General features: G+C 34.1%; 1 protein-coding gene across 3 annotated transcripts in view; it reads left to right on the forward strand.

The window, feature by feature from the left end:
• The window catches only part of FSTL5 (follistatin like 5), a 342,003-nt gene that overhangs the window by 240,802 nt on the left and 76,090 nt on the right, over positions 1-25,111 (forward strand). For all 3 annotated transcript variants that reach the window (XM_052690344.1, XM_052690343.1, XM_052690346.1), the window contains 2 exons: positions 1,917-2,113; positions 11,024-11,144. In XM_052690344.1, the coding sequence (XP_052546304.1) occupies positions 1,917-2,113; positions 11,024-11,144 (318 nt within the window). The remainder of the gene's footprint in view (positions 1-1,916; positions 2,114-11,023; positions 11,145-25,111) is intronic.

The following is a 25,111-nucleotide window of genomic DNA, read 5'->3' on the forward strand; positions in this document are numbered from 1 at the left end:
AGACTGGGAACTGTCTGATCGAAAACAAATTACTGGGGCTAGGATCTAGACATAGTAACCAGGTATGACCAGTGTGTTATCTAACAAATAAGCAGGACTTATACTTTCGTGAAAAATGTGAACACTGGTAAGACTGTAACCATGCCATGTCATGTCATTTGTGGTGTTTGATTTCTGCTGCTCTGGAGAAAAATACCGAATTTGTCACTCTGAGGATATTACACCCACAAAAGTTGTCTAGGGGAAACAAAGTGCTGCTTCCTTTCCTGGCTCAGTTATTTGGAGTTCACCCAGATGTATTAGTCTGCTCAAGTGCTGTCTTCCATCCCCATCACCTGGAGCTTGGATCCACTTGGATGACAAACTTTCCTCGCTACACATAGAGCATGACTACAGAATTCTTCTGTTTCCCTACTGAGTTTCCTGCATTATCTCTGAAAAGCATCTACAGTCAGTTCTACAAATTGCATGTCCTCAGTCTCCATGCCTCTGGCAAATGAAGGACAAACATGTGAACAGTGTATGTAGATAAGGCTGTTAAAAAGTTTAACAGTAAAAACAGTTTAGTTTTGTTTCCTGCTGTTGTGACTTTTGAATTTGTCATGTATTTACTGCCTATTATTAGCTTTTAGAAATAAAAGATAACCTAGAGTGTTTTGAATTCTTAAAAATATTTTTTGTACCTGTACCATTTAACTTCCATCATAGGAGGCCTCTCAGATCTGAATTTCCCTGTAAGGTTACAAGAAGCATGTATGAACTTCATCTCTCTCTACCTTATCAAATGATGGTAGGGCTTCATAGCAATGCAATGATGTTATGTTCACTGAAGTGGTAATCTCCAATTTAAAAGAAGAGTAAATTTTTAGGCAACTTCTGTGAAATAAACGTTTGTCCTCCTTTACCCTAGTCTTTTCTGAAAAGAATAATTAGAACACAGCTTTCTTTGGTAATCAACACAGCGTATTTCTGTCATGTTAGTGATAGCAAATAGTAGCTAAGTGTCATTTTTTTATTTTTATTTTTTTGCAACACGTACATGGTGACTGTATTTTACTGGTCCACATTTACATATCTGATCTTTATGAAGCTTATCTCAATGAAAAACAAAACAAAAACCCAGAACTCCTAAATAGTTTATCTATTCAATTTAAAATATAAAGCATCTGATATAATAGTATACCAGAAGTAAATTACGTTGTATTTCAAAATAGCAGCTGTAATCACTGACTGTAATCATCGTGCGCAGGACATTTGTTCTTCCACTTCATAGAAAGTTGTTCCACTTCATAGGAAGACTCAATAATGAAAAAATTGAAGTAGATCTTATCCTAGACATCATTTCTTTTCTTCTTGTGAATTCAAATTCTCTTTTTCACCTGAATTTCATCTGTCCAGTACATGGAAAGCTAAAGCTACTTTATGAATACTCAAGTGCAGTTTCTAATTTGTGAAGTCAAATGTTATTCTGAAACAATTTCTCTGGAATGTATGGTTTCTTAAAATATTTTCAGCTATACCTGCATATGTTGCACTGTGACTATATGAATGTTTACACAAAATACTTTCCTAAAGGTCACATTTTATGAAATCTTCAGATACTCTTCTTCAGAATGACTTGAATGAGAGAAGTACAGGCTTAAAGCTGTTCAGACTTCCCTTAGCTTTGATGCACAGAAGATTTTATCTATGAAAAGTGTCTAGAACTGTAATTATTTTTGGTTTTTAAATGAAAACCAGATAAGGAAATGATGTGGATAAAGATACAGCAGAACAAATTCCTTGCCCCTAAGGCAAACCCTGTTGATGTTGTTACAAAGATACTCTCTTCTTTTATCCTTATTTTTTAATTTACTTCTCCCTCTTCCTATGAAATTAAATTCAAAATAAACTCGTGTTGTGTGTTTCCTTTTCAGGAGATAAATGCAAACCTACTGAATACAGCAAAGTGAAAAATATGTTATTGGATCTTCAAAATCAGAGATATGCTGCTCAATCAAAAGATAGAAACGTTGGTGAGAAAATGGCTTCAAGGAAACTGCTCGTAGATCAGATGTTTCATTATTTTGATTCTGACAGCAATGGACTTGTGGACACAAATGAATTGTCTCAGGTAAGATTTAGATTTGTTTCTATTAGCCCAGAAGCTCTTCAATTGCTACTATCCAGATGTATGGAATAATATGTCTCAGGATGCTTTCACTTTAGGAAGTATATGTGTATCTTTGAGGTGGAAAACTTCATTCAGGTTTTCTTGGAAAATTTTCATTATTCAGAAATTGTGATAATTACTGAGAAATTTGAATACAATTACTTTAAATATACATGAGGAGGGGCAGAATGTATTACAGGTTGCTTTGTCCATTAAATATTCCGTTGTCCACTGTGTACTCTTGAAGTCTAAATGTATTCTTGGAGTTAAAAAAACAAACAGAAAAACAAAACATAGAAAACAAAACAGTATTTCAAAGCAATTCAATAATACTAATTGAGCTTTTACTGTTTCTAAGCTTTATTAATTAATTGCAGATTTAGACTAATAATGGTTGCACCAGTAAGCATGACAGCAGTAGCTATCATTTACCTAAGAATGCTAAGTCTCTGATGAATGTTGTCATGGGAAATGTGTTTTGATTGACTGGACAGTATCAAAGTTTACTTATGAGAAACTCTCCCAAAAACCATCAAATTTGAAACAGTGAATACTAGACAGCCACTAAAAAAAATATTTTCCTGAATGGAGGCTGCATTATAAATCGTAATAGTGTGCTTGGTTCTGATGTATATTTGGGGACAGGGTAGCTCTGTGTTCTCAAGGTTCTGGCTGATGGCATATTGAACGTGAGTGAGCAGTGTGCCCTGGCAGCCAAGAGACCCAACCTTACTCTGGGCAGCATCAAACCCAGCACTGCCATTCAGGTGAGGGATGGGTTGTTCTGCTCCATGCAGCCTCATCTCAAACACTGTGTGCAGTTTTGGAGTACCACAGTACAAAGACTGCAAATGTAGTAAAGGGTCTAGAGGATGGTTTATGAGGGACAGCTGAGGGTTTGCTCAGCCTAGAGCAGAGGAGCTGAGGAGAGCCCTTATAGTGGCTCCACAGAGGGAGTGAAGGGCAGCGGTGAGCTCTGCTTTCTGTGACAGCAACAGGACCCAAGGGAACAGCATGGAGCTGTGTCAGGGAGGATCAGGAGAGGAGTTAAGAAAAGGTTCTTCATCAGAGGGCAGTGGCCATGTTCCTGAGCTACCAGAGTTCAAGTAGTGTTTTGACACTGCTCTAAGAAAGATACAGGGTTTGAATTGGGTGGTTCTGTATGGAGCCTTGTGCTAGACTTGTGGAGATGTGTTTTCAGGATGTTTTTCAAAATCTCTTGGAACTTCTGCTATTAAGTGAATTTGGTGCCTTCATAAGTTTTACAAATGGTACTTACTGTACTGTATAAGTACGTACCATACAAAGTTCTCTCAGGTATATCTGTACGATTTACGTGTACTACTTGTATACAATTGAAACAAAGCATGCTAGAATTTAGTGTGTTGGTTGATAGTATAAATAAACTGAATTTTAGATTCTTTTCTATTTTACCATTTTGAAAGTATCTTTTTTTCTTGCCATAGCCCCCATATAATTACTGAAAAATAACTTCTTTCACTACTACAAAATCATTATCTATCAATGTACCATGATCTTTTCATTAGAGGAGCAGGACTAAAGTACTACATACATTGCTCCAAAAGTAATGCGTCCTATTTATTTCCTCGGAAACTGCAACATGTACAAAAAACACAATAGCTCCATTTGGTGAAGCAAATTCTCAGCTATAAAATGCTATTTTTTCAAAGTAGTCTTCATTAGCTGTGTATTTTCATCAGTGACGAACAAGAGCCTGGATGCTGTATTCATAAACATCTGTACCAGTGGAGGTGACTTGCTGTCTCCCACCTCTTCATAGTGCTCCTATTGCTGAATGTCAGTGGGTGCCACTTTTTTCTGCATGGAGGAATTCAGTGACCCACCTGTGCATTATATGCACTTTCATGTCAGATACCATTTTGTCAGACTTATGCTCTGCTGCTAACTGTTGCATGGCAACAACATGTAACAGAATACTGGTGGAAAGATTTGACCCCTACTGCAATACCACTAGCATTGACATATGACATCATGGGCCAACATAATAAAATAGGGGGCAAGTTATTCTCTAAGTAGCCATCATAGCATTGAAGGTCAATAGAAAAAATGTTTTTGCAGAGTTTCCAAATGTTTATGAAGTTACAGAAATTTAATTGCACTATATACACTTCTCTTTTATTGCTTTCTTGCTGTCAAACATAGATTAAAAAAATCTTCCAGTGTGGTATTTTCAACCATGCTATATGTTATTTACATATAATATAAATATTTTTTTCCATATGTGTCTCTTTTGTAGAAATGATTTTTAGTAACTATGGTAAAGCAACACTTTTTTCATATGCATAGAGAAAAGAAGACAGCTGTCTTTAACTCTGGTCACAGAGCTTTTTGTTAAAATTCATAGCAGAACATTGAATTATCTGATCCGAAGAATAACAAATAACAAAATGAAATAATTATTAATACTGTGTGGTTTATTTTGATGAGTCGTAAAGAATAGCACGTTGACCCCAGAACAAGTTCTTTAGTCAGTTTGAATAGAGAAAAAAAATAAAATAAAATGTTACACGTTTCACTTGAAGCCTTCTTGACAGCAGAAGCATCATCTGAGAACCTCTGTCTTCCTTACCTAAGACAAAGTGGGGAACAGTAAATCATCTTGGTTATCCAGAATAGTGTGTAGTCTTGCAGTTAAGCACCAGCTCTCGTATAATCTCAGCAGTTGTAAATTTTAGCTTATGAAGTGTTTAGTCTGCATAATTGTAGTGAACAGAACATATGACTCAGATCTAAATAAAGATTCAGAACAAGAAACCAAATTACAAGGACTTGGTGTAGGATCTTTAGTTGAAAACTCTGGTTTTCAGACCATTGGTTGTGCCTCTTGAAAGCTTGACTTATCTGTTCTGCTGAGTTCAACCAACTGAATGCTTTGGTTTTTTTATTACCCAGTGTCAAGTCAAATTAGATTGCTGCTTTCTTCCCCCCCTTATGTATGTAGTAGCCATACGTATTTCTGAAAATTAAAATTGTTGTGAGAAGGAGAAAAGGAACAAGAAGTCCCAGTCTGGAAGTTGACTGATCTGCAGAGTGAGAAAGTTTCCTCGCGCTGAAGAAGTGATGATTAATTTTCTTGGAAAGATAATTATATTTTACCATGTATGTGTGCATTTCTCTCTGTGTGGGGGAGAAAATGGTCTTGGTACTGCCCTAAGACTGGATAGGAGTCTTTGCTTCACTCAGAAATATTATCATAAACAGAACAGTTTTTCAGTTTTCCTCACAGTCAAAATTGGGCAGTCTGGATGATCTGTAGGTGATATCAGAGGTCCCTTCCAACCACAGTGATGTTGTGAATGCTACTTTTCTGCACTTAAAATATAATCATCTTCAGAGATTATTGAAAGTATTTTTTTTATTATAGGACAAAAAAAAAGGAAAGATCCTGAAGTTATTTTTTGTTCAAATGAATATTGAACAACTTCACTTTTTAATGCTCTAAATTTCATCTCCTCTATTTTCATAGAATCATAAATCGTTAGATTTGGAAGGGTTGTTAAAGGCCATCTAGTCCGACGGCCTTGAAATGAACAGGAACACCTACAGTTACATCAGGTTTCTGAATCCTCTCCGGCCTGCCTTACGTGTCTCCAAGGATGGGGGCATCCACCATCTCTCTGGCAACCTATTTCAGTTCCTCAGCACTCTCATTGTAAACAAAGAAACAAAAACAACTTCTACTCACTCTAAATCTCCCTTTTTTAGTTTAGTTTAGTTTGAAACCATTTCTCCTTGTCTAACAATAATAGATGCTGCTAGAGCCTCTGTCCCTTTCCTTCTTATAAGCCTCTCTTTAGATACTGAAAAGTTATCAGGTCTCCCCAGAGCCACCTTTTCTCCAGGCTAAACAGCCTCAGTTCTCTCACGCTGTCCTTGTGAAGATCATTTTGCTTTGCAATGAGTGCAAATTCTCTCACTTTCTTTAACATATGTCCATCTAGCCTTACTCCCTAATGTAAAATTGAGGGTAATCAGAGTCTTGAAATGAAGGTGCCAATACTACAAATGTATTTAAAATATTTTTGATCTGAAATTATAAAGTTATTGCCTTAGAATATTGATGGAAGGGAAAACAATTCTACACTTCAGAAAAAGTAACGCAGTTATTTTTTAATTAAAAAAAATGCTGTTTCAAGTCTGAAAAAGTTTAAAACATACGCTTTAATGTTTAGCACTACACTTGAGTGTTGCAGACTGTTATTTATTATCTTTCATTCAGACAGTTCTGACATCTGACTGGGGCTTTTTTATGGCTCTGTAATCTATCGTAAAACTAGCTCAGAAACAATTCTTGCTTCATTACACAGTGTAAATGTCAGGCAAAGTAGTCTACAATAAAATTTTGTGAACATTAATTTTTAAATTGTTATTTTTTTGTTTGCATTTTAATAACGTTCTTTGAAAGAATTTAAATTAATCTAAAATAAAGTTGCTGATTCTTCTAGTTATCTATGAATATTTGTATTTATGCTGCTGCCAGGATAGTTTCTCCAGAGAGAACTGAGGAAAGACAGTACCAGGTGGGACTGAAGCCAGAGGATTACAATCTGCTCCTGGTATTTCTAGCTGGGTCACACAAGTCTGTGACTAGGAAACTGAAAAATATCAAGACAGACTTCACAGCACTTGGGAATATGCTTGAGGGATCAGGTGTACAGGTAGTGTTCTACTCAATCTTTCCAACAGGAGGCTGGAATCTGGGCAGAAAAACAGATCAGTTGATGGAATAACTATGTGGATGGTGTGCTCAGGGTTTTGTTTTCTATGATCTAGGAACCATTTTTTATAAACTGGGAAGGTAGATGTAGGATGGGACACATCTGACCAGCAGGAGCAAGAATACATTAGGCAGCAAGCTGATGAGGCTCATCATCAGGACTTTAAACTAGATTTGATAAAGGAAGGGGATGTACTGCTAAGGTACAGAGAAGAATGCTGGGAACACCCTTGCTATAGGAAACAGCAAGGGAAAACAACAGATTTGTCCCAGGGATTCTAGAATTATCATTTTAGAATAGTAAACCTTTTCTCCTTCTCATCAGTGAAATATATTGTCATCCTTACTTATGAACTGATGTCTGTAATTTTGAAGGCTTGGGTACATTTCTTTTGTTTACCAGGTTAACACAAAATGAATGAGATGGCCCAAAATATGTTGAAGACATCGAGGAGAATCTACAGGTCCTAGAATTTAAGGCTCATTTCCCTACTAGATTTTATTTTTGAGAATGTGAGATGTTGTTCTTTTTTCTTGTCCTGTAGACTTTTGTCAGGAGGAGCATCTGTACTTTCCCTATGAAAGTATCTACTGAACTGATACTACAGTCAGCTGATAGCATTCCTTTAATAACAGTGGGGGAAAAAAAATCAACAGCAACAAAATCATAGAGATTGATTTTTCTCATCTCTCTTAGTGTAAAGCATTTCAGTAGGCTTAGTGTAAGGCATTTCGATAGGTTTAATGTTACTTTTTTGGATCACTTCTAACTTGAAAAATCTAACATCTAGCTTCTGAACATTAAATTTAGTATGTGCAAAGGAAATCTGACTGTTCTAACGTGAGTTTCAACATTTGAATACAAACAAGTAGAAATTACTTTTCTAACGTCAGTTACCATGTTATGTTTCCAAAGATCATATTGCTACTGCTTGCTTAGGCTTCTGGGTGATCTTGGAATTTATGAGGCTGACTTAACCACAGCAAATCTTGAATCTTTTTAGATGAAATGCCTTCTGAAGTACATTTATCCTCATTTAGGTATGGTCTAGATTCTTGTTTTTATAGTAACTAAGTTATATTTGATTCTGTAATCACAGATCCTTCCTTGATAACATCTAACCATGTGATCCATTTCATTCTCTATGCGGCCCTATCCTTCTCTACATTACTAATCACTTCACCTGTATATGCAATCTGCCAATTTGGTTTTTGTATTTATTTTAAATGATCAAAATAGTCAGAATGAGTCACAAGACCTCCAAAATACTATTGAGTTCCTTATTGACACTTTTTTTTTTTTACCGATACATTTATTTAAGAAAAACGTGTCTTTATTGATACTGCAGAGGTTGATTAATTTGTTCTTGTTTTCTTGTAATGATACTGTGTGTGAAATTAAAAATACATTCAAGAAGCTGTTAAGCTTAGCAATGTACCTTTGCAAATTACATCCCTAGAATAAGTGAAAGGAAATGGAAATGGGCTTGTCTGACAGGCTGTATTTCTTAGAAGTTGGTGTTTAAAAAAAAAGTTGCAACACTTAGCAGTACAAAATATATCCAGCCTTCAGATGTGGATTCTGCTGTTTATTTCTTGAACAGATTTTTTTTTTTTGTGCTGTCATAATATATCCCACCTTAAGGAATTTTACTGATAAGTGAACATCTGTTACAAGGTTCTGTCAACAAGACAAATATGGTGAGTTAGGAACTCCCGAGAGCAGTTAGTTTGATCCTGCTGATTTTAAAACAATAGTTATGTTTTCTGTTTGCTAATAGCTTGGTAAGTAGACAGCTTTACCAAAGTCTTACACAGGTTATAATTTCATATCACAGCCAATCTGATCTAAATCCAGTTTTCCACTAAAACATGTAGTTCCAATTTTCTTTTTCAAAATCCAGATTGCCATATTCTAATGCCTGCTCTGGCCTGTGTCTCTTGTGATAGGTGGGGAAAAATCATACAAAACTCCATAGAGATGAGTTTTCCTTTCAGAGAATTAAGCAGCGTAATCCAATCACATCTAGAGGCTAGAAGTGGATGAATCTGCAACAGTTGGAACAGAAAATCACAGTTAATGAAGACTAATTGTGATACAAAATCTCTTCTTGACTTTCTAAAACTTGACCTCACAGATCTTTCGGGGAGTTCTGAATATTGATTAAAACTGATTGAAATTTCTAAAGATGCACAAAGTATTTTGCAGTGTATGAACAAACACTGAATCTCATATCTGTAATCAAATGTTCAGCTTGCTAAAGATAAGAATTAAATGGCAGGAGAAATGATAGCTACCCACAGTGTCATACTAGGGATTACCGCAATCATTTGGACTAACCATTCATCAATTATGAATGATTATTTCTGTTTTTAAAATAAAATTGAACAAATTATTAGATGGAAAGCATCATGAGAGACTACGGCTCAAAAAATGGAATCTGATAATATTAATATACACCTTAAAATACAGGACAGTAGTTGTAAGTGTTGGTGGATTTTATTGCCTCATGTGATGTGATGTTAAATCCTTGTTTGTACAACTGAAGCTAATGGGAGTGAGTGTTTTAACCAATTTTAGACCAGATTTTATGGAAAAACAAGCAAAGCAGCAGTGTTTCTCATCCTCCAAGTGTTGCATTTCCATGAACCAGTTGTGATTTTAACTACATTTCAAGGCTTGAAAGCTCAGATTTCAATCACAGTAAAAGATGCAACAGCATGTGTTGAAAACTTGAGTCTTTTGTACTTAAAGAAGGGCTTTTAAAGCGTTAGGAGTAGCTGGCACTAATGTTCAGGTAGCATTGTATGTCTTTGTAAGTAATAACAACTAAATGTTGCTTTGTGTTAGTTCTTATCTTTGTGAATGGTTTTCATAATTGCTCATGTGCTAACAAGGTTGCCATCTTTTTTATAAAGTGTTTATGTTAGCGTACAGAAAATAACTTGCCAGAGGAAAACATATTTGTCCTTTCTCTTCTCTGTAATACTCCTATTGTTCTCTTTGATATGTTTAGACATTTTGTATTTATGTGAATAATAACTGAATCCATTCTTTTCTATTCCTGCTGATTCTTTTGTGGAATGACTTGAACACAAATGCATCTGTATTGCTTGATTTTTCAGGAACTATCATATAATGCCAATGCAGTAGTTCTCTAGTTTTGGGAGACAGGTAGAGGACAGGAGGAGTAATTATTTTACAAATGAATGATCTGTATTTGCTTTCATTTTTCTGTGAATGGTACAAAACTGTGCAGCCATTAGATGATTAGAAGAGTTGTATTAGCTTTGGTTCTTTCAGATATGAAAACATTTCTATGTGTGCTATCTAAAATTAAAATTCAGAATATCTTCACATACAAACATCTTAATACCTTGGATGATGTCCAGGTCTTTAAACATAAGCGGTGCACAAATTAAAGAACGCTTCTCGTGGAGAAGTTCATTTGAGTGAAAAACTGGTAGCTATTAATTATGAATTGTTTACAAAGTGGATGTGCACCCATAATGAAACAGTGGTCTTTTCAGGTCAACTACTTTGTTAACAGGTCCTCGGAAAGATAATAGGCTTTTCAAAAGCCTCTAAGAAGCTGAAAAAATTAGCAGGGCAATTGGTGTTTATTTTAGTTAATCTTGAAAATGAGTTGTTTGGTGTTTTTTTTTTTTTTTTTTTTTTTTTTTTTTTTTTTTTTTGTGTGTGTGTGTGTGTGTTTAGGAATTACTGAGAAGAGAAAATCACGTGTTTTTGGGAAATTATCTTGTGGATATTCAAAATTTTCTAAATCACCATTTGCGATCGTGAATAAGTAAAATCAGCTTTGTCATCTGTAGTTTCTCTACAGTGCTTCTGTATAGTCAGATTATATATATTTTCTACATGTTCTGAGTTTTTTTTATTAATCTTAGAAAGTCTTTTTTAAAGATATAAACTTTAAAACTGCAATAAATAATTACAAAGTAACTGGAAAATCCCTGACTTCACACGGTTTCAGTTCTTTGCTTCACAGCAACCTTAAAATGATCTATTAAATGATTATTAGAAACAATTAATTATACTAGAGAACTCTAAGAGCCCAAATGTAATTTCATGGTTATAATTTTCTTGTCAGGTAATAAAACGGGATGAGCTTGGCAAGGATCTGTCTGACTGCTCTCTGTTCGATTTGCTGAAATATGATGATTATAATAGTGACAAGCACCTAGGTCTGGAAGAATTCTATAGAGCTTTTCGTAAGTACAAAGATTAGCCTATTCTTTTTTCAGTTTTCTTTCCTATCTCTTGCTTTGTCTTGCTAGAATGTCTTTTTTTTTGTAATTTTTAGATTTTCATACATCAAAATGTTGTATTTAAACAGGCGTAATGTAGCAGTCATGATATTATAGAGAACTCTTTAACGAAGTCAATAAGGCATCTGTTTGTGTCCTTATTTCTGAGGGATTTTGGTAATGGAGAATTTGTAGATGATATTCCTTGATGCCAACTGCACTAAAAAAATCTTTGTTGTGCACAAGTGAAAACAAGTGCAGTCTTGACGTTGTTATAGAAATGAAAGTCGTAGCACGTTTCCCTACACCCTTTCTTATTGAGTGCTGGTAAAAGCAGTTGTGATAAACCCAGCAACAAATGTACTGCTTTAATTGGTGCTTTAGGATTCAGAGGGGTGTACTGATTTGTAATATGCTTCTGCTGGGTGCTTGTTCTCTGAATGCCAAAGGTGTCTGGGATAAGTGCTTGTAGTACATATGAACTTCTTAATGTATCCACTGGGACATGGATCAAAATGATATCGAAAAGAAGAAAGAAATGGGATGATTTCTAGTTCCTTTATTCAAGGTAGATATTCATTGCGTTATTTAAAAATAAAAGCTTGAAAAGCTTCCAGTTCATTGTGTGCCCAACAGCCAGAGGAATGTGAAATACCTTTAATGGCTGTAATTATGGCACAGTGTGTGCTCTTTCAATAAAAGAAAAAGATTAGCTCTAGTTCCACTGCATTTGGTCTTCAGAGATCTTGAATTTAGTCATTCTAATCCACATCAAAAGTATTAACAAAAATTATGTATTGCTTTGAAAGTACACCTAGTGAAACAAAAGGAAAATTAAATGGCAGCCTTCTGGTTATATATAGGCTACTACTCTTACAGCAAAACAAGCTGAAATCAAGTACTCCACACAGGCCAAGACAAACTCAAAGTGAGTATGACAGCTACAGTCCAGAGGTGTGAGATGTGACCTGCTGTTCAGCAATGGCAAATTGTGTGTTTGTGAATACAAAGAATTAAGATGGGTGGTGAGCCGCAGTCATGCAAGTAGCACTCCATCACATTTTCCATAACTTAAGTGCCTACTAAGTTAAAATCAAACTAAGAGTCGAACTCTATTTTTCTTTAATAGAATGTAGGAATGCAGAACAGATTTATTCCAAACAAAATAAAAACTTTTCCTTCTTCAGAATTTTCATATTTCACTGTTTCGATTTGGTGTCCTAAAATATTATGATGTTATGGTAGCATGCGTTGTGATTGTGAAATTATTATTTTTCACTTTGTGATGATTTTTGACCACTTCTGATGTTTTTAAATGTGTAGAAGAAACAATCCAAGTGATCAAAATATGACCAATTTTTTAAAAAGTACTTTTAATAACTACATCTTGAGGTCTTATAACTGAGCAGTAGCATTGGCAGGGAATAATTTTTGAATTTTTTTTTTTTTTTTTTTTTTTTTTAAAGAAGTTTAAAAGATACATTACTCTAAATTAAAAATGCTTGAACCATAGTTGTTTTTGTTTTTTTTTTTACCCATTCCACAGTTCTTTATTCCTTGAGCTGATAGTATATGTCTGTCTGTTTTTTCATTTTTCGTTTCCAAATTTTCAATCTATTTTTAAATACAGTGTAGTACCTTATATTTCCAGTGAGTTTGCCTCTATACCTCTTAGCAGTAGCGTGATAGATTTGATAACTGTTGAACTCCTCTCATTCTCTCTAAAGTTTGTCTGCCTAACAGCTGGAACAAAAGTTATTCATATTTATGCTGAAGAGCAATAAAGAAAATTTGGGTTCATACAGCTGAAGAAATGGCTCCTATACAAAAATGCAGTGCAGAATTAAGTTTCTTTGTTTGCTTGTTTTTCCTATCTTTAACGAGTTGTTTATTTAAGTAAGAAAAGGGAATGGAAGAAAGAGAAGGAAGGAATTTTTTTTCAGTCTCTTGTACAAGGCAGTTAAATGGGCACCGAAATACAAGCACTGTGTCTTGGAAAAGGAGGTGGGATATCAGTCACAGGCCCACAGTCTGTAGTAATTCCTAAATCATTTTTCAAGGATGCTTTAGAAGACAGCCTTGTAGCTAAAGCAACTAAAATATAAAACATACCATAAATAGTAAAATATGATTTTAAGACATTTGAATGTGGTGAAGGCTAAAGAGCCCTCATTTCTAAGTATGGGTTTTAAATGATATCTACCTTCAGCAGGAGAGTGCTACGCAGAAAGAATCAGAAAATTCAGAAGGCTGAAAAAGAACTGAGAGTAGGCATTAGTGGTATTTGTGTCATAAACTTGAGCTATAAAGGGGATGGCTATAATCAAGCATACCATGCGCATTTCTAGCTGTGATTTTTAACTGGCATTTAAAAACACTTCTATAGAATTTTGATCTTTGAACCCAGTTGGGCGAAATTAAAAGGTATTGTCACTATTATGCTGACCAGCTTGCTCTCAAATTTTTTTTTGCGTTCTAAAGGATTAGGCAATTACATTTCATTTAAATATGAATGCATATCTATGGGCTTTATTATCAGTACTGCCACACTAGCACTTGCAGGTGAGAAATCTTTTTTCATTGACATACTTAATTAGAAATGTTTCTGTCATCTAAGGACTGTAAATTTAGAATCAAACACAGTTGTAAATTTTACTGCTGCATTGTTTGTCACAGACAACAGGAAGTTTGTTTTTTTCTGGTAGAAACTAACTCTCCTTAAGAGCAAATTAAATCATTGACTGTTGTATTTATATATGTATGCACATTTTTATATGGTATATACGTATCTGTGTGGTATATGTATAATTGCATATATTCTGTGAATTATTTTTGTCAATCTGTTTTTGTTAGCACAATGATTAAGAGAGATAGGAGGGATAACTCGAGATGAAAATATAAGCAGTGGTGTAATAATTCCTCTAATAATCCATCTCTCCTTCAGAAAATCAGATATTGAGGCACTAATAAAGAAGGGAAATACTTAAGAGGGTGAAATGCCTTTGAAGTACGCACTGAAGTCCCAGTCTGCAAAATGTTACAAGAATTTGAAAGTGCTTACTGGCTTATGTAGTGTTTTGTAGACAAGTAAGCCTGACGTGGCTTTTGTGTTATCAGCTGCTTTCATATATATCATGAGCTTGTTTTTGTTGCTATGGCGTATACCCACTAGATATATTTACTGGATGTAACAAGTTGTATAAAATAGAGCATACAGAAAGGTACTTGATAGTTTTTTTCCATTTGTATAATTAAAGTGGGATGTATAGATCTCTGTACATCTTAAAACCATCGGACTGAAAGGAATCATCTTGAACAATCAGGTCAATCTTCCGCTGCTCCAGCTGCACAATGTAAAATTGTCTTCTGAGAGTTATCCAGCTCCATCTTAGCATTTTATTTTGTCGATTTGTTTTCCTTCACCACATAGTCCCAAATTTTATATAAGAGATTTTATGTAAGAGAATGTGGTTTTAGTTTTAGTCAGAGCAACATGTATTTAACCTTGTCTGAAAGGGTGGCTGGAAGCATAGGAGGCTGAAGCCAAACAAAAGGGAGAAGTAGAGGATACAGATTTGTGAATGCTTTTTCTTCTGAAAAATAAAACTCATCTGATGCACTTTTTCGAGGACCTTCTGTTTTTTTATGTAATGTCTTCTCTGCTATGAAGATGATATTGTGTTTATTGCCTGTCTTCTGTTGCTCTTTTCTAAAAATAATATTTTCTCCCTTATAGTTCCTTATAAAATGAAATTTCAAAGCAGGTACTTCAGGTGGCCTTTATAGTGGCTTACAAAATCTTGAGGGATACTAGAAGTAAGTAAATAGCTTATTCTCACTCAGTGCAGATGTGTATGTTGGCCCTTCTGTGATCACAGTAGAAAGTATGATGGTAATTTAAATATTTATGAATAGAACTGATTGAATACAACAAATAGAAATTACAAGTTTATGGGAAATAAGTGCTTTTCATTGGTCCTTTATTATAATAGAACTAAATGCTTTAACAACTCGTAGTCTGTATAAAATGAAGAAAAAATGGTGTTTGCCAAAATTTTTTAGATTAATGTAGAACTATTTTTATCTTATGTGCTAAAAAGGGGCCATGAAATGAAAGTCTGAAAAAGAGGAGGCTCAGGGGAAACCTTATTTCTCCCTACAGATACCTGAAGGGAGCTTGTGGGGAGATGGGCATTGACCTTTTCTCCCATGTAACTGTTCACAGGACTAGAGAGAATGGCCTCAACTTGTGCCAGTTGAGTTTCAGGTTGAACATTAGGAAATACTGCTTCGAGAGATTAATCAGGCACTGGAATGGGCTGCTCAGGGAGGTGCTGGAGTCAGTGTGTTTCTGGAGGTGTTCAAAAAATATTTAGATGTTGTACTAATGGACATGGTTTAGTTGGAGATATTGGTGATAGGTAGACTATTGGGCTGAATGATCTTGGAGGTCTTTTCCAGCTTTTTTATGTACTTGCTATTGCTGTATGTATTTAAAAGTACCTTAAAAGCATTATTCAGGTCACAAATACCAAATTGAGATCTTATTGCTGGGTAATGCTTGTGAATCTGTATGTAAACCTTCAATAACGACTGTTATTAGTTGGTCAGGGATGGTGATGCAAAAATGCCATTCACTGTAGCTTTTGGGTGAATCTTTGACCAGTGCATATTATGAATGTCAAACCTTGTGCTTTGTTTTGTGTTGAATTATATAGAAAGTTAAACAGCAAGAAGTATCCATAAATGCAAGACTTAGTTAAGAATTATTATCAGGTAGTCTAATTCCTGAAAATTGTTTTTAAAATTGCACTGCTCTACTTAACATAGTTTCGCTCTTAATTTATTCTGTCAGCTGCAATTATTACAGGTGCGTGTTCAAAAATCCTTTTTTGAAATGTGTATCTCTTTCCAAAGAAAAAGACCAGAACTTACCACTCCCTTTTGTCCCCTCTCCTCTCTCTCCCCCCAAAAAGAAATCTAAGTAGAATCATAGAATTGTTAATGTTGAAAAAGATCTCTAAAATCATCTAGTTTAACCATCAATCCTTCAGCACCGTGTCCACTAAATCAAGTCACTCAGCACTACATCTATATCTTCAAGTCCACGAAGTCTTACTCAGAAAATACCCAGTGGATTTACATTTGAGTGATTTCAGTATCGTGTCAAAAATGTTTAATGTGAAATCTGAGTCAAAGCTTTTTAACTGTGACAACTCCTCAATAATAAAACTGTTTAACAAATAGCAGAAGAAAGAGTTTCTGAAGATCTGTCTCCTGCTATCATTAATTCCTTCTTGGCAACAAGTAGTGTGTGTCAGGTTGTTGTTCTGGGGAGAATTATATTTAAGCACCAGCCTTGGAAAATACAAATTAACAACATACTGAGTAGAAGGTATTGAACTTTGTGGTAATATTTTTCCACTCGATATAATCCACCTGTGCTACCTGCATTTTCAGTCTAGAGATCATCAGCAGGAAAAGAATACAACCTACAACCCCTTGTATAGAATGGGCAGAATTTGAAGCTCATTGTTTCAGTGAAGTGCATTTTTAAGGCATAAAATGTTGTTCCATGATTTGAAGTAGTACGCCTGTAATTTCTTGCGTGCTACTAATTAATTCATTTTGATACCAGGGGTTCCCACATAATCATAGAATGCATTTTATTTGGTTCATCTCCAATAAGACTTTTAGAAATTATGTTGTTTCGTGTTCTGTTATACGGATACAAGTTTTGTTACTGTTTTACTTTGGGCTAGGCTAGGAAGATAATGTTTTCATGACAATGCATGAGAACAGTAATTCTATTTAAGAAGATGGCAAAAAAACAAAACGAAACAAAAACAAAGAACAAACCTTAAAGTATGCAAGATTCTTATTTATTTTCAATTCACATTTGTAAGCCTGTTTCATACGTGCCCAACCTTGCATGTTAAGATCCGGAGCGCGATAAGCCTTGCTGAAAGATTTGAGGTGGCTTGGGAATTAGTGCGTTGGGCCATGGCTGGTGGTGAGCCTAAGGAAAAGAGTTATCAAGATATTACATGATTAGTTTTTTGACATGAAGTTCTGAATAAGTGTGGTGTTTGCAATTTTATGTAGTTCTGTTAATGTCTCTCCTAGGCCAGAAAATATTTGTACACATTTAGGTGAAATAGAAAATAGATAAGAAGTGTCAAAATGATTGCATCCCATTTTAGTGCGAATAAGCTATTATTTTATAAATTTAGATACATAGAAATGGAATTCTAATTAAGTTATGCATGACAGCTTTGTAATAACTGAATGATTGTTTGTTCTGTACATTTAGCTGTAAATCGCTATCCATGGTGAACTTCAGTCTTTTTACAGCTGATATCTTTATGTTGCTAGTTCAGAGATAATATTTTCATTTTTGCAAGTCATTGTACCTGTAAGATTGTGTTGTTATTGATGTTCCAGCATTCACAAACACCTTCATCTAGATGGTTCGTATTTCAAAACACTTTGAAAATAATAATTTATAATCAGTTATCTTTACTAACTGTTGTAAGGAAATCAGTCTTATTGCAATGCAGGGGCTAAGGCATAGGGGAGAGAAAATGCTTCCAGATTATTATCCACAATGTGGAATGACTTGAATAAGGGAGGTGATCCCTAGCTAATCCACAAAGCAGGGACATTAAAATATATTATTCACAGCAAAATTATACTTCTCCAACTGTAATGAATATTAATATGCTCATAAAATATTATTTAGTAAGAAATCTTGGTAGCCATTGCACTACTTGTTTTCTTTGCACCCATAAAAATCACCTCTTTATCTGAATTTCTTTTTTGGAAGTAGTTTTAGCCTAGAGCTATGATACTGTTAACCAACAATAAATACTCATTTAAGCAAAATTTCTAAAATAATTTAACATTATCATAATTTAAAATATACATCCATATTACTTTTCCTTCAAAAATAAATGGAACCATATTTAAGTTATTGAGGAATCTGCATAGTGTCATCATCTCTTTAAAACAAACGAACGAGAAAGCTATGAATAGGAGAAAAATAAAAAGGTAATGCATGCAGTTCTTTTAAGAGTCTTAGGTATGTATTTGAGAAAGTTGCTTCACTTTGAATATAGAGCAGGATGTAAAAATTTTGTAACTGTTTGCTAAGAGGAGATTAACAACGCTTAGCAGTTGTTTTGAATGTTGGGATTTTTTTAAAGATGTATCAGAAACACTGCTAACCAGAAATCTGAGGTGGATTTACTGTAACATGATAAGAACCTGAGTTAATTTCTCAACTGTGCTTAAGAATTGAGGGGGGGGGGTGGGAAAGGAAGTTGGATCTGATCTCAAGTCATGAAAAGGAGATCCTTTAAAATACTAAGATAATTTAAGTATTGCAGATGATGAGTGAATTAAATAGATTCCTTTTTCTCCCAAGAATCAATTTATTTCGAGAAGGTTAAATTTATTCTTTTTGAGCAGATTTTTGTTTTAATGTTGTTTTTTGTTCCCTGCAAGCTTGAGTTTGCTAGTTGTTCTTAAGCATAGAACACTAGTGTTCACCTTAAAAACTAAGTAACTTTATTCCTCAAATTGATGGGTGTTGTTATATTTTTACATATTCTGGAATCCAAATCATTTATTTCCTGAAAGAAGACTCTTGGGGATTTGTTTTTTTTTGTATGATAAGTCATCTACTCTGCTCATTATTGTTGGTTCCGATCGTATGTATAGGTAAGCAGATAAGTTATTACAGTCAGAAGAAGACTATAAAAGGCTTTTAGTAGTTCACGGGATTTGTGAATTTCTTAAACTTTAAAAGGGAATCCGAAGAAGTAGTTTTGCACCTATAGTTTTGCACCTAGATTGTATGAAAGAACATTGGAAATTTGTAAACAGGGATTTAAAAAAAAAATCCGACCCTGCAATGATTGTGTGCTTTTCTTTAGACCTTAATGTTATAGAAAAGTGTATTGCATTATACTGGGAAAGTTTTTTTGGTTGAATGCTTTCAAATTTTTATTGCATATGATAAGGGGAAAAGAGCTGAAAAATCATATCACAGAATCACAGGAGTTGGAAAAGGGACCTCAGGAGATCATCGAGTCCAACCCCATTGCTTCCATTGCTCTCTCAGTTCATTCCAATTTTCCTACAGAATTGCATTCTGGCAAAATGTTTTTATTTCAGGGAATTTCATGACTAACTTCATTTCCAAAGCACAATAATTACAATTTCAAGTTTTACTATAGTATTCTTCTATAACTTATGAGTATATTTACTTACTTAGTTTATGCAGTTTACTGCTTCAGAAAGACCGTGTATTTGGTCAGCCGAAATAAAGAGTGAATGGGATATCTGAGTCTAAGTATTTGCATAAATCCTTGAAGAAAATGAAGTAATAGCTAAAATATTTGTTTTGAATATTTTAGATGTGAAATGAAAACAAGTGATTGATCTTAACGCTCCAATTTAAATGCTTCAGCAAACAGGTGAAGCTTACTACCTGATTTTTAAGTTATGCTCTATGCACATAGGTATCTTTTTGTGTAACACACATGTGCACCCAAATAAAAGTGTGTAGGTGTATAGTTTAATCTGTGGAGTACTTTTTAAGGCACTCTATTAAGACATTGAATTCCTGTTCAAAAATATTGTCAGCTTTGTGAGCACGGTTTTGCCACAGGGTTCGGAGGAGGAAAGGGAGAGGAATTATTGGAAACAACTAGAAGTATTTTATTGGAGACACACCCAGGCGTATTTTTAATCTCAATTTCCAACTTTCTATAGGAAAAATAGCACAAGTAGTAGCTTAATAGGCCAGAAGAGAGTGTACTGCTTATCAACTGTCATACCGTTCTCAGTACATCTGCAATTTTAGCAGTTTTAATTGTTTAAAACTGTTCAAAAATGTTTAAATTGTTTAAATTTTAATTGCAATGATCTTCATGGGTGTTAATGTACTTTCAGTGTGTCCTGACAGTTTTCCTGGCTCTCTTCTGTCGCTTATTTTACATCACTGTAGGTTATTTTTGTTCTATTGTGGTTTGTAGTTTTGTGTTTTGTTTTTTTTTTCAAGTAAATTTTTTCCATTTAGTTTTCTCGTAAGTAATGTTTGCATACTTGCATTTTCTGTTTTCCTTCTCTTTTCCAAGTCTACAAGGCTTGATTAAATGGATAAGTTGAATTTCTGTGTGTGCTCCTGAGACACCTATGCCAGAAGATGCCATGGAATAGGGGAGAGACAATCAGAACAGCTGAGGGCTGCCTGCTCTGTTTACTCTGTACTTAGGAGATTCTTTGTGTCTTGTTTATAAAATGTATTGAGTAAAAGAGTGAAATAGTGATTTTCAAGGCCCTTCAAGATGCATCTCTTTGGGAAAGCAGAAATGTATATCCATCATACTAACGTGTTTCCTGAACTATTTTAAGCTAAGGGAAGGAGACTATCTCTAGTAAGTATGCAATGCTTGGCTTATTCCAAAGGCATAAAGCTACAAAGATTACAGAGGATAGGGTAATTGTTCGTTATGATCTTATAATTTAACAAAGAGTTTACTTTGAGGCTCAGAAAGATTAAAAAAAGAAAAGAAAAAAAAGAAAAGAAAAGAAAAGAAAAGAAAAGAAAAGAAAAGAAAAGAAAAGAAAAGAAAAGAAAAGAAAAGAAAAGAAAAGAAAAGAAAAGGATGAATAAAAGAAAACGAAGAAGTGAGCAAATAAAAAAGAATGTTTTTAGTGAATGAGTTTATCAGCTGCCCACTTGAAATATTTCATTTTGAAAATTCCTTGTAAGTTCTCTTCTACGCATTTTATTTGTGTGGGATTGATGTTGTAATCTAAAAACATTTACTTTAAGGACAGTGTGATTTTTTTCTCTATAATATCTAATATGTATAATAGCAACTGCTATTACATGTTTTAGGTATTTTAGTGCATTTACAAAGTGCTTGGATGAAAGGGTGTTTTTTATATGAATTTATATGATACTTCTGACTTGGAGATAACTACTTTTTCTGAATGTATATGTTAAATGAAGGTAAATGCAATTTTAATGTTATTTTAAGTTGGGAAAGTCGAAATTAATTTAGTCCTGTTCAAATGGAATTGTTCAGTCTGTGAAGATATGCATACACATATCTATTAAAAAAATAAAATTACTTCTATTTATTTAATTTCCATAATCTTTGACCATTTACCCTCTAGTGTGGTATATCACAGCTGTCAACTTTTTGTAAGAAGCTTCCTTTTGCCTTTGCTGTTAAGGCTATGAGGTAAAACAATTTGGAGGTGTGTAGAGGGAAGACACCCTAGAATATAAGCTGTTTAAGTCCGTATATACACTGACCATCTTATGACTGGGGAAGCAGTGGAAGAAGATTCTGACAAACCGTGTTTTGTCACTTCAGATAATTGTATTCTAAGCTAGGATGCTTCTTGCATCGCTTCTATCTTTTGAACTTCTCAGAAACATGCATCTCATGATTTTAGATAATAATTATGAATTCCTTATAGAGATGCTTGCAAGAAGAATTCAGTAGGAGCAGTTGGAAACACAGGTTGTGAATATGTAATGAAATTATATATTGCATCAATTCTGCTGCCTGTGATTGTTGGAGGATTTATTTAGTTGTTAGACTGGTAAATGTTTCATATTCACAGGTTTAAAATGTATGTGCAGTTATCCAAATGTGTTTTAGATACTTTGAATTTAAAAATTAAAAAAAAAAATAAATTCTACCAAAGGAAATAAGCACAAAAAATATATCTGTGTTCATGTGGTACAAAGAATGAATTTGCCAGTAGATTCTGAAGCTAGTTTTCTAAATAAATTGTGTTCTCAGATTGTCAAATGCTCTGTTAAGTAGGTTAGCAAATCATTTATATGGGAGGTACAATTTTAGCCACAGTGAAAATAAAGGCACCACATAAGGCAGTGAAGCTACAAGCAGAAATACACATATTGCAAAATTACATAAAATATAATGCAAATATGTGAAGTTGTGAAAATATATGAGGATTGAGGGAGACACAAAAACCTTCTTTATATACTTCTTTACTTAAAGAACTGGGAAACTGTCTAAGATGGAAGCAATCCAAACAATTCATCTGATTACCATTCAACCATGAATAAATGATAGGAAAAATGACACTTTAAAAAAAAAAAAAAATTTAGCTTTTTGATTATAATTCTTCTCAACCTAGACATATGGTGGAGATGTATTTGTTGGAGGGAATAGTTGAAGTGGTTTAAAATTTGCTGAGCACTCTGTTTAAGGAATATTTGATGCTAAACAAAGATTAATGTTTTGTTTGTGCTTATGAAGTTCTACTCAAATATCCATTTGAGTAACAAAATTGAGTAACCAATGTATACATAACAACAACTTGTCTGAATTACAGTAAGGATCCATTTAGTCCAGTATCTTGGATCTTATTTTTTTTAGGGAAGATTACAAAAGAAGAAAAAGAGTATTAAGATTCTTGTATTGTACCTCCTTTATTTCTAGTGATTTTTGTTTTGGAGACTGATTAATAGCTCTTGATGAATGCTTTGCTCAAAAATTTGGTTGCTTTTTGGAGCCATTTGAAATTAACATCTACATCATTGTTTCAGAATTCTTCACACTTTAATGATTGCACGCTAGAATAAGTACGATTTTTGAACATTGCGCATGCTTTCTTTTTAGTTTATAATGTATGATAAAATACTGTGAGCAACTATGCTATATTCTCAGTCTCCCATATCCTGAGATTTTTTGAAGCTCCTGGCTAATCTTTGCAGTCAGCTCTTTTCCATTCTGAAACGTTTCATGTAAGAGCTGCTTGTGTGAAGAGCTTACCACATGCTTGATTGTTCTTACAATGCTTTTTTTCTTCTCAAGTTTTACTACATTTATTTAATTTTTTTTCCCCCAGGGGAAAGGACTAAAAACAAACAAAGTGTCGTCATGGATTTAGAGAGTGGTATAGTAATGCTCTGCCTATTTTCTTTTATTAACACATTGTCAAGGCTGAGTACGTATTTGCATAAGGCTGCCAATTGTATTCTAAAGGTCTCTTACCTAAGCAATAATACCTTGTTCAGAGCCTATCTCTCTGTAGACAGGTTTGGTCCCCTTTTTCACCTGCATTCGATACTTTGAATAACCAATTGCATATATACTAAACTTGGCAAACTAATATCATAAATAATGTCTTTATGCAAATTTTTGTTTCATATCTAAATTATCTGATTACCTATTTTCCAAAAATGTTCTCAGAAATGTATTGTCTCATTTTCTTCTCTCTCCTGCTGGTTCAACATGAGGCAATCCGAATGGAATTCCACCAGTGACTTTTCTTCATATGAAACTTAAAAACAGAACTCTTCAATGGAGAAATGAAAAATCATTTCTAAAACCATGAGCAGATCTGATGCGGGTTGTTTGTTACAAGGTAGAACAAAAGTCTGCTCGGGCAATAACCAAAAGTGAGGGCCTCTGTACAGACAAGTAATACAGCCTACCTTAAGTTCTGGTTTGTTTTATTTTTTCCTTCTACATGTAAATTACATCAGCAGATTGATTTATTTTTCAGTGTAACTTTCATTCTACTTCCGTCTGTGCTTTTTCCACATTATAGACTTCTGTGAGTAACTGGCTCATAACTCTATTCTTCAGATTGCAGGAAACTATTGAATAACAGCTGCATGGCCTTTCTTTTCTTGTAGAGGAAGTATAGTAGTGCTGTTATGCTTCAGGCTTTCTAATTCCCATTTATATGTCAGGTAATTTGATTGTGAATTACTGCCTTAGAATTTTGTACTGACAGAGAGAACTATTTTCCAGGTTGGGTTTTTATAAAACTCTGAATACATCCAGAAGTCTTAAATACTTGGAAATTCTATTATCACTCTAAGGGGGGAAAAAAAAAAAAAAAGATTTGAAATTTTGAAGTAAAATGGAGCTGTACATTAAATAAAATTGACAAATTATTATATTGATAAGTGGAAATCTTTGTGCATAAAACTGTGAGTTAGGAGGGTTGCCAGCTCTCCTTTTATGATTCCTGTTTCATTATGAATTAGTTCCAGAAATATTTTGTAGTTTAAACTGCCGCATTTTAAATGTTTCATTTGAGGTAACTGCAAGTATGCAGTATTGATGTTCAGCATCTGTGTTTGCAGAGAACATAAGGAGCATTAAAGTTGGATCTATACTAGTAAAATGACTCGAAAATATTGATGCTAACTGTTGACATTTAAATAAAATGTTTTTGTTTGAGCTAGTCATATGCAAACACAACAAGCATGTTGAAATTGATTTTTGTGTCAATTATCTTCTTTGGTTAGATAGATGCACCAAATATACGATAAATAATGCCAGAACTAATTATCAGTGCTTCAGCAAATTAGCCTTTCCATGTTACATAGGTAACACAGCTGTATTTAACAGAAAATTCAGTTTTTTTGAAACCTGTTTTCAACAGGAAAACATGTTATGAATAATAATGAATGAGGATGCATAAGATCTGGTTATTCCTAACGTCCCTTCTCATTCAAATTTGGCTCTTAGTAATTTAGAGTAAGATACACGGTTTTCAATATTGCAAGTGAGCTCATGGCAAATGTTGGTTTCAAATCTGTTTTTGAATAATATAACATTATGATGTTTCTTCTGTTCTTCGTCAAGGCTGCCTTACTTATTTGTGGTCTGGATTCCAGGAAGTTTTGAGACTACTATTAACTATTCAAAGGTTAACCTGAAAAACTGGGTAAGGAAGTAGTCTCAATGACCACATTTATCTTAAGATACTTTGCAATATATCATAAAGGTGGAAAAGTTTGGACATCACTTTCACTGAGACCCAAGGCTGTATTCTTTTTTATGTGAAGGTTGCTGATTGAGAATTTCAGATTTGATACTGGGTTATGTTTTATATTAAATAGCGTGTGGACACGGAAA

The sequence above is a fragment of the Tympanuchus pallidicinctus genome, unplaced genomic scaffold (assembly GCF_026119805.1).
Source record: "Tympanuchus pallidicinctus isolate F22 unplaced genomic scaffold, pur_lepc_1.0 scaffold26, whole genome shotgun sequence".
Classification (NCBI taxonomy): Eukaryota; Metazoa; Chordata; class Aves; order Galliformes; family Phasianidae; genus Tympanuchus; species Tympanuchus pallidicinctus.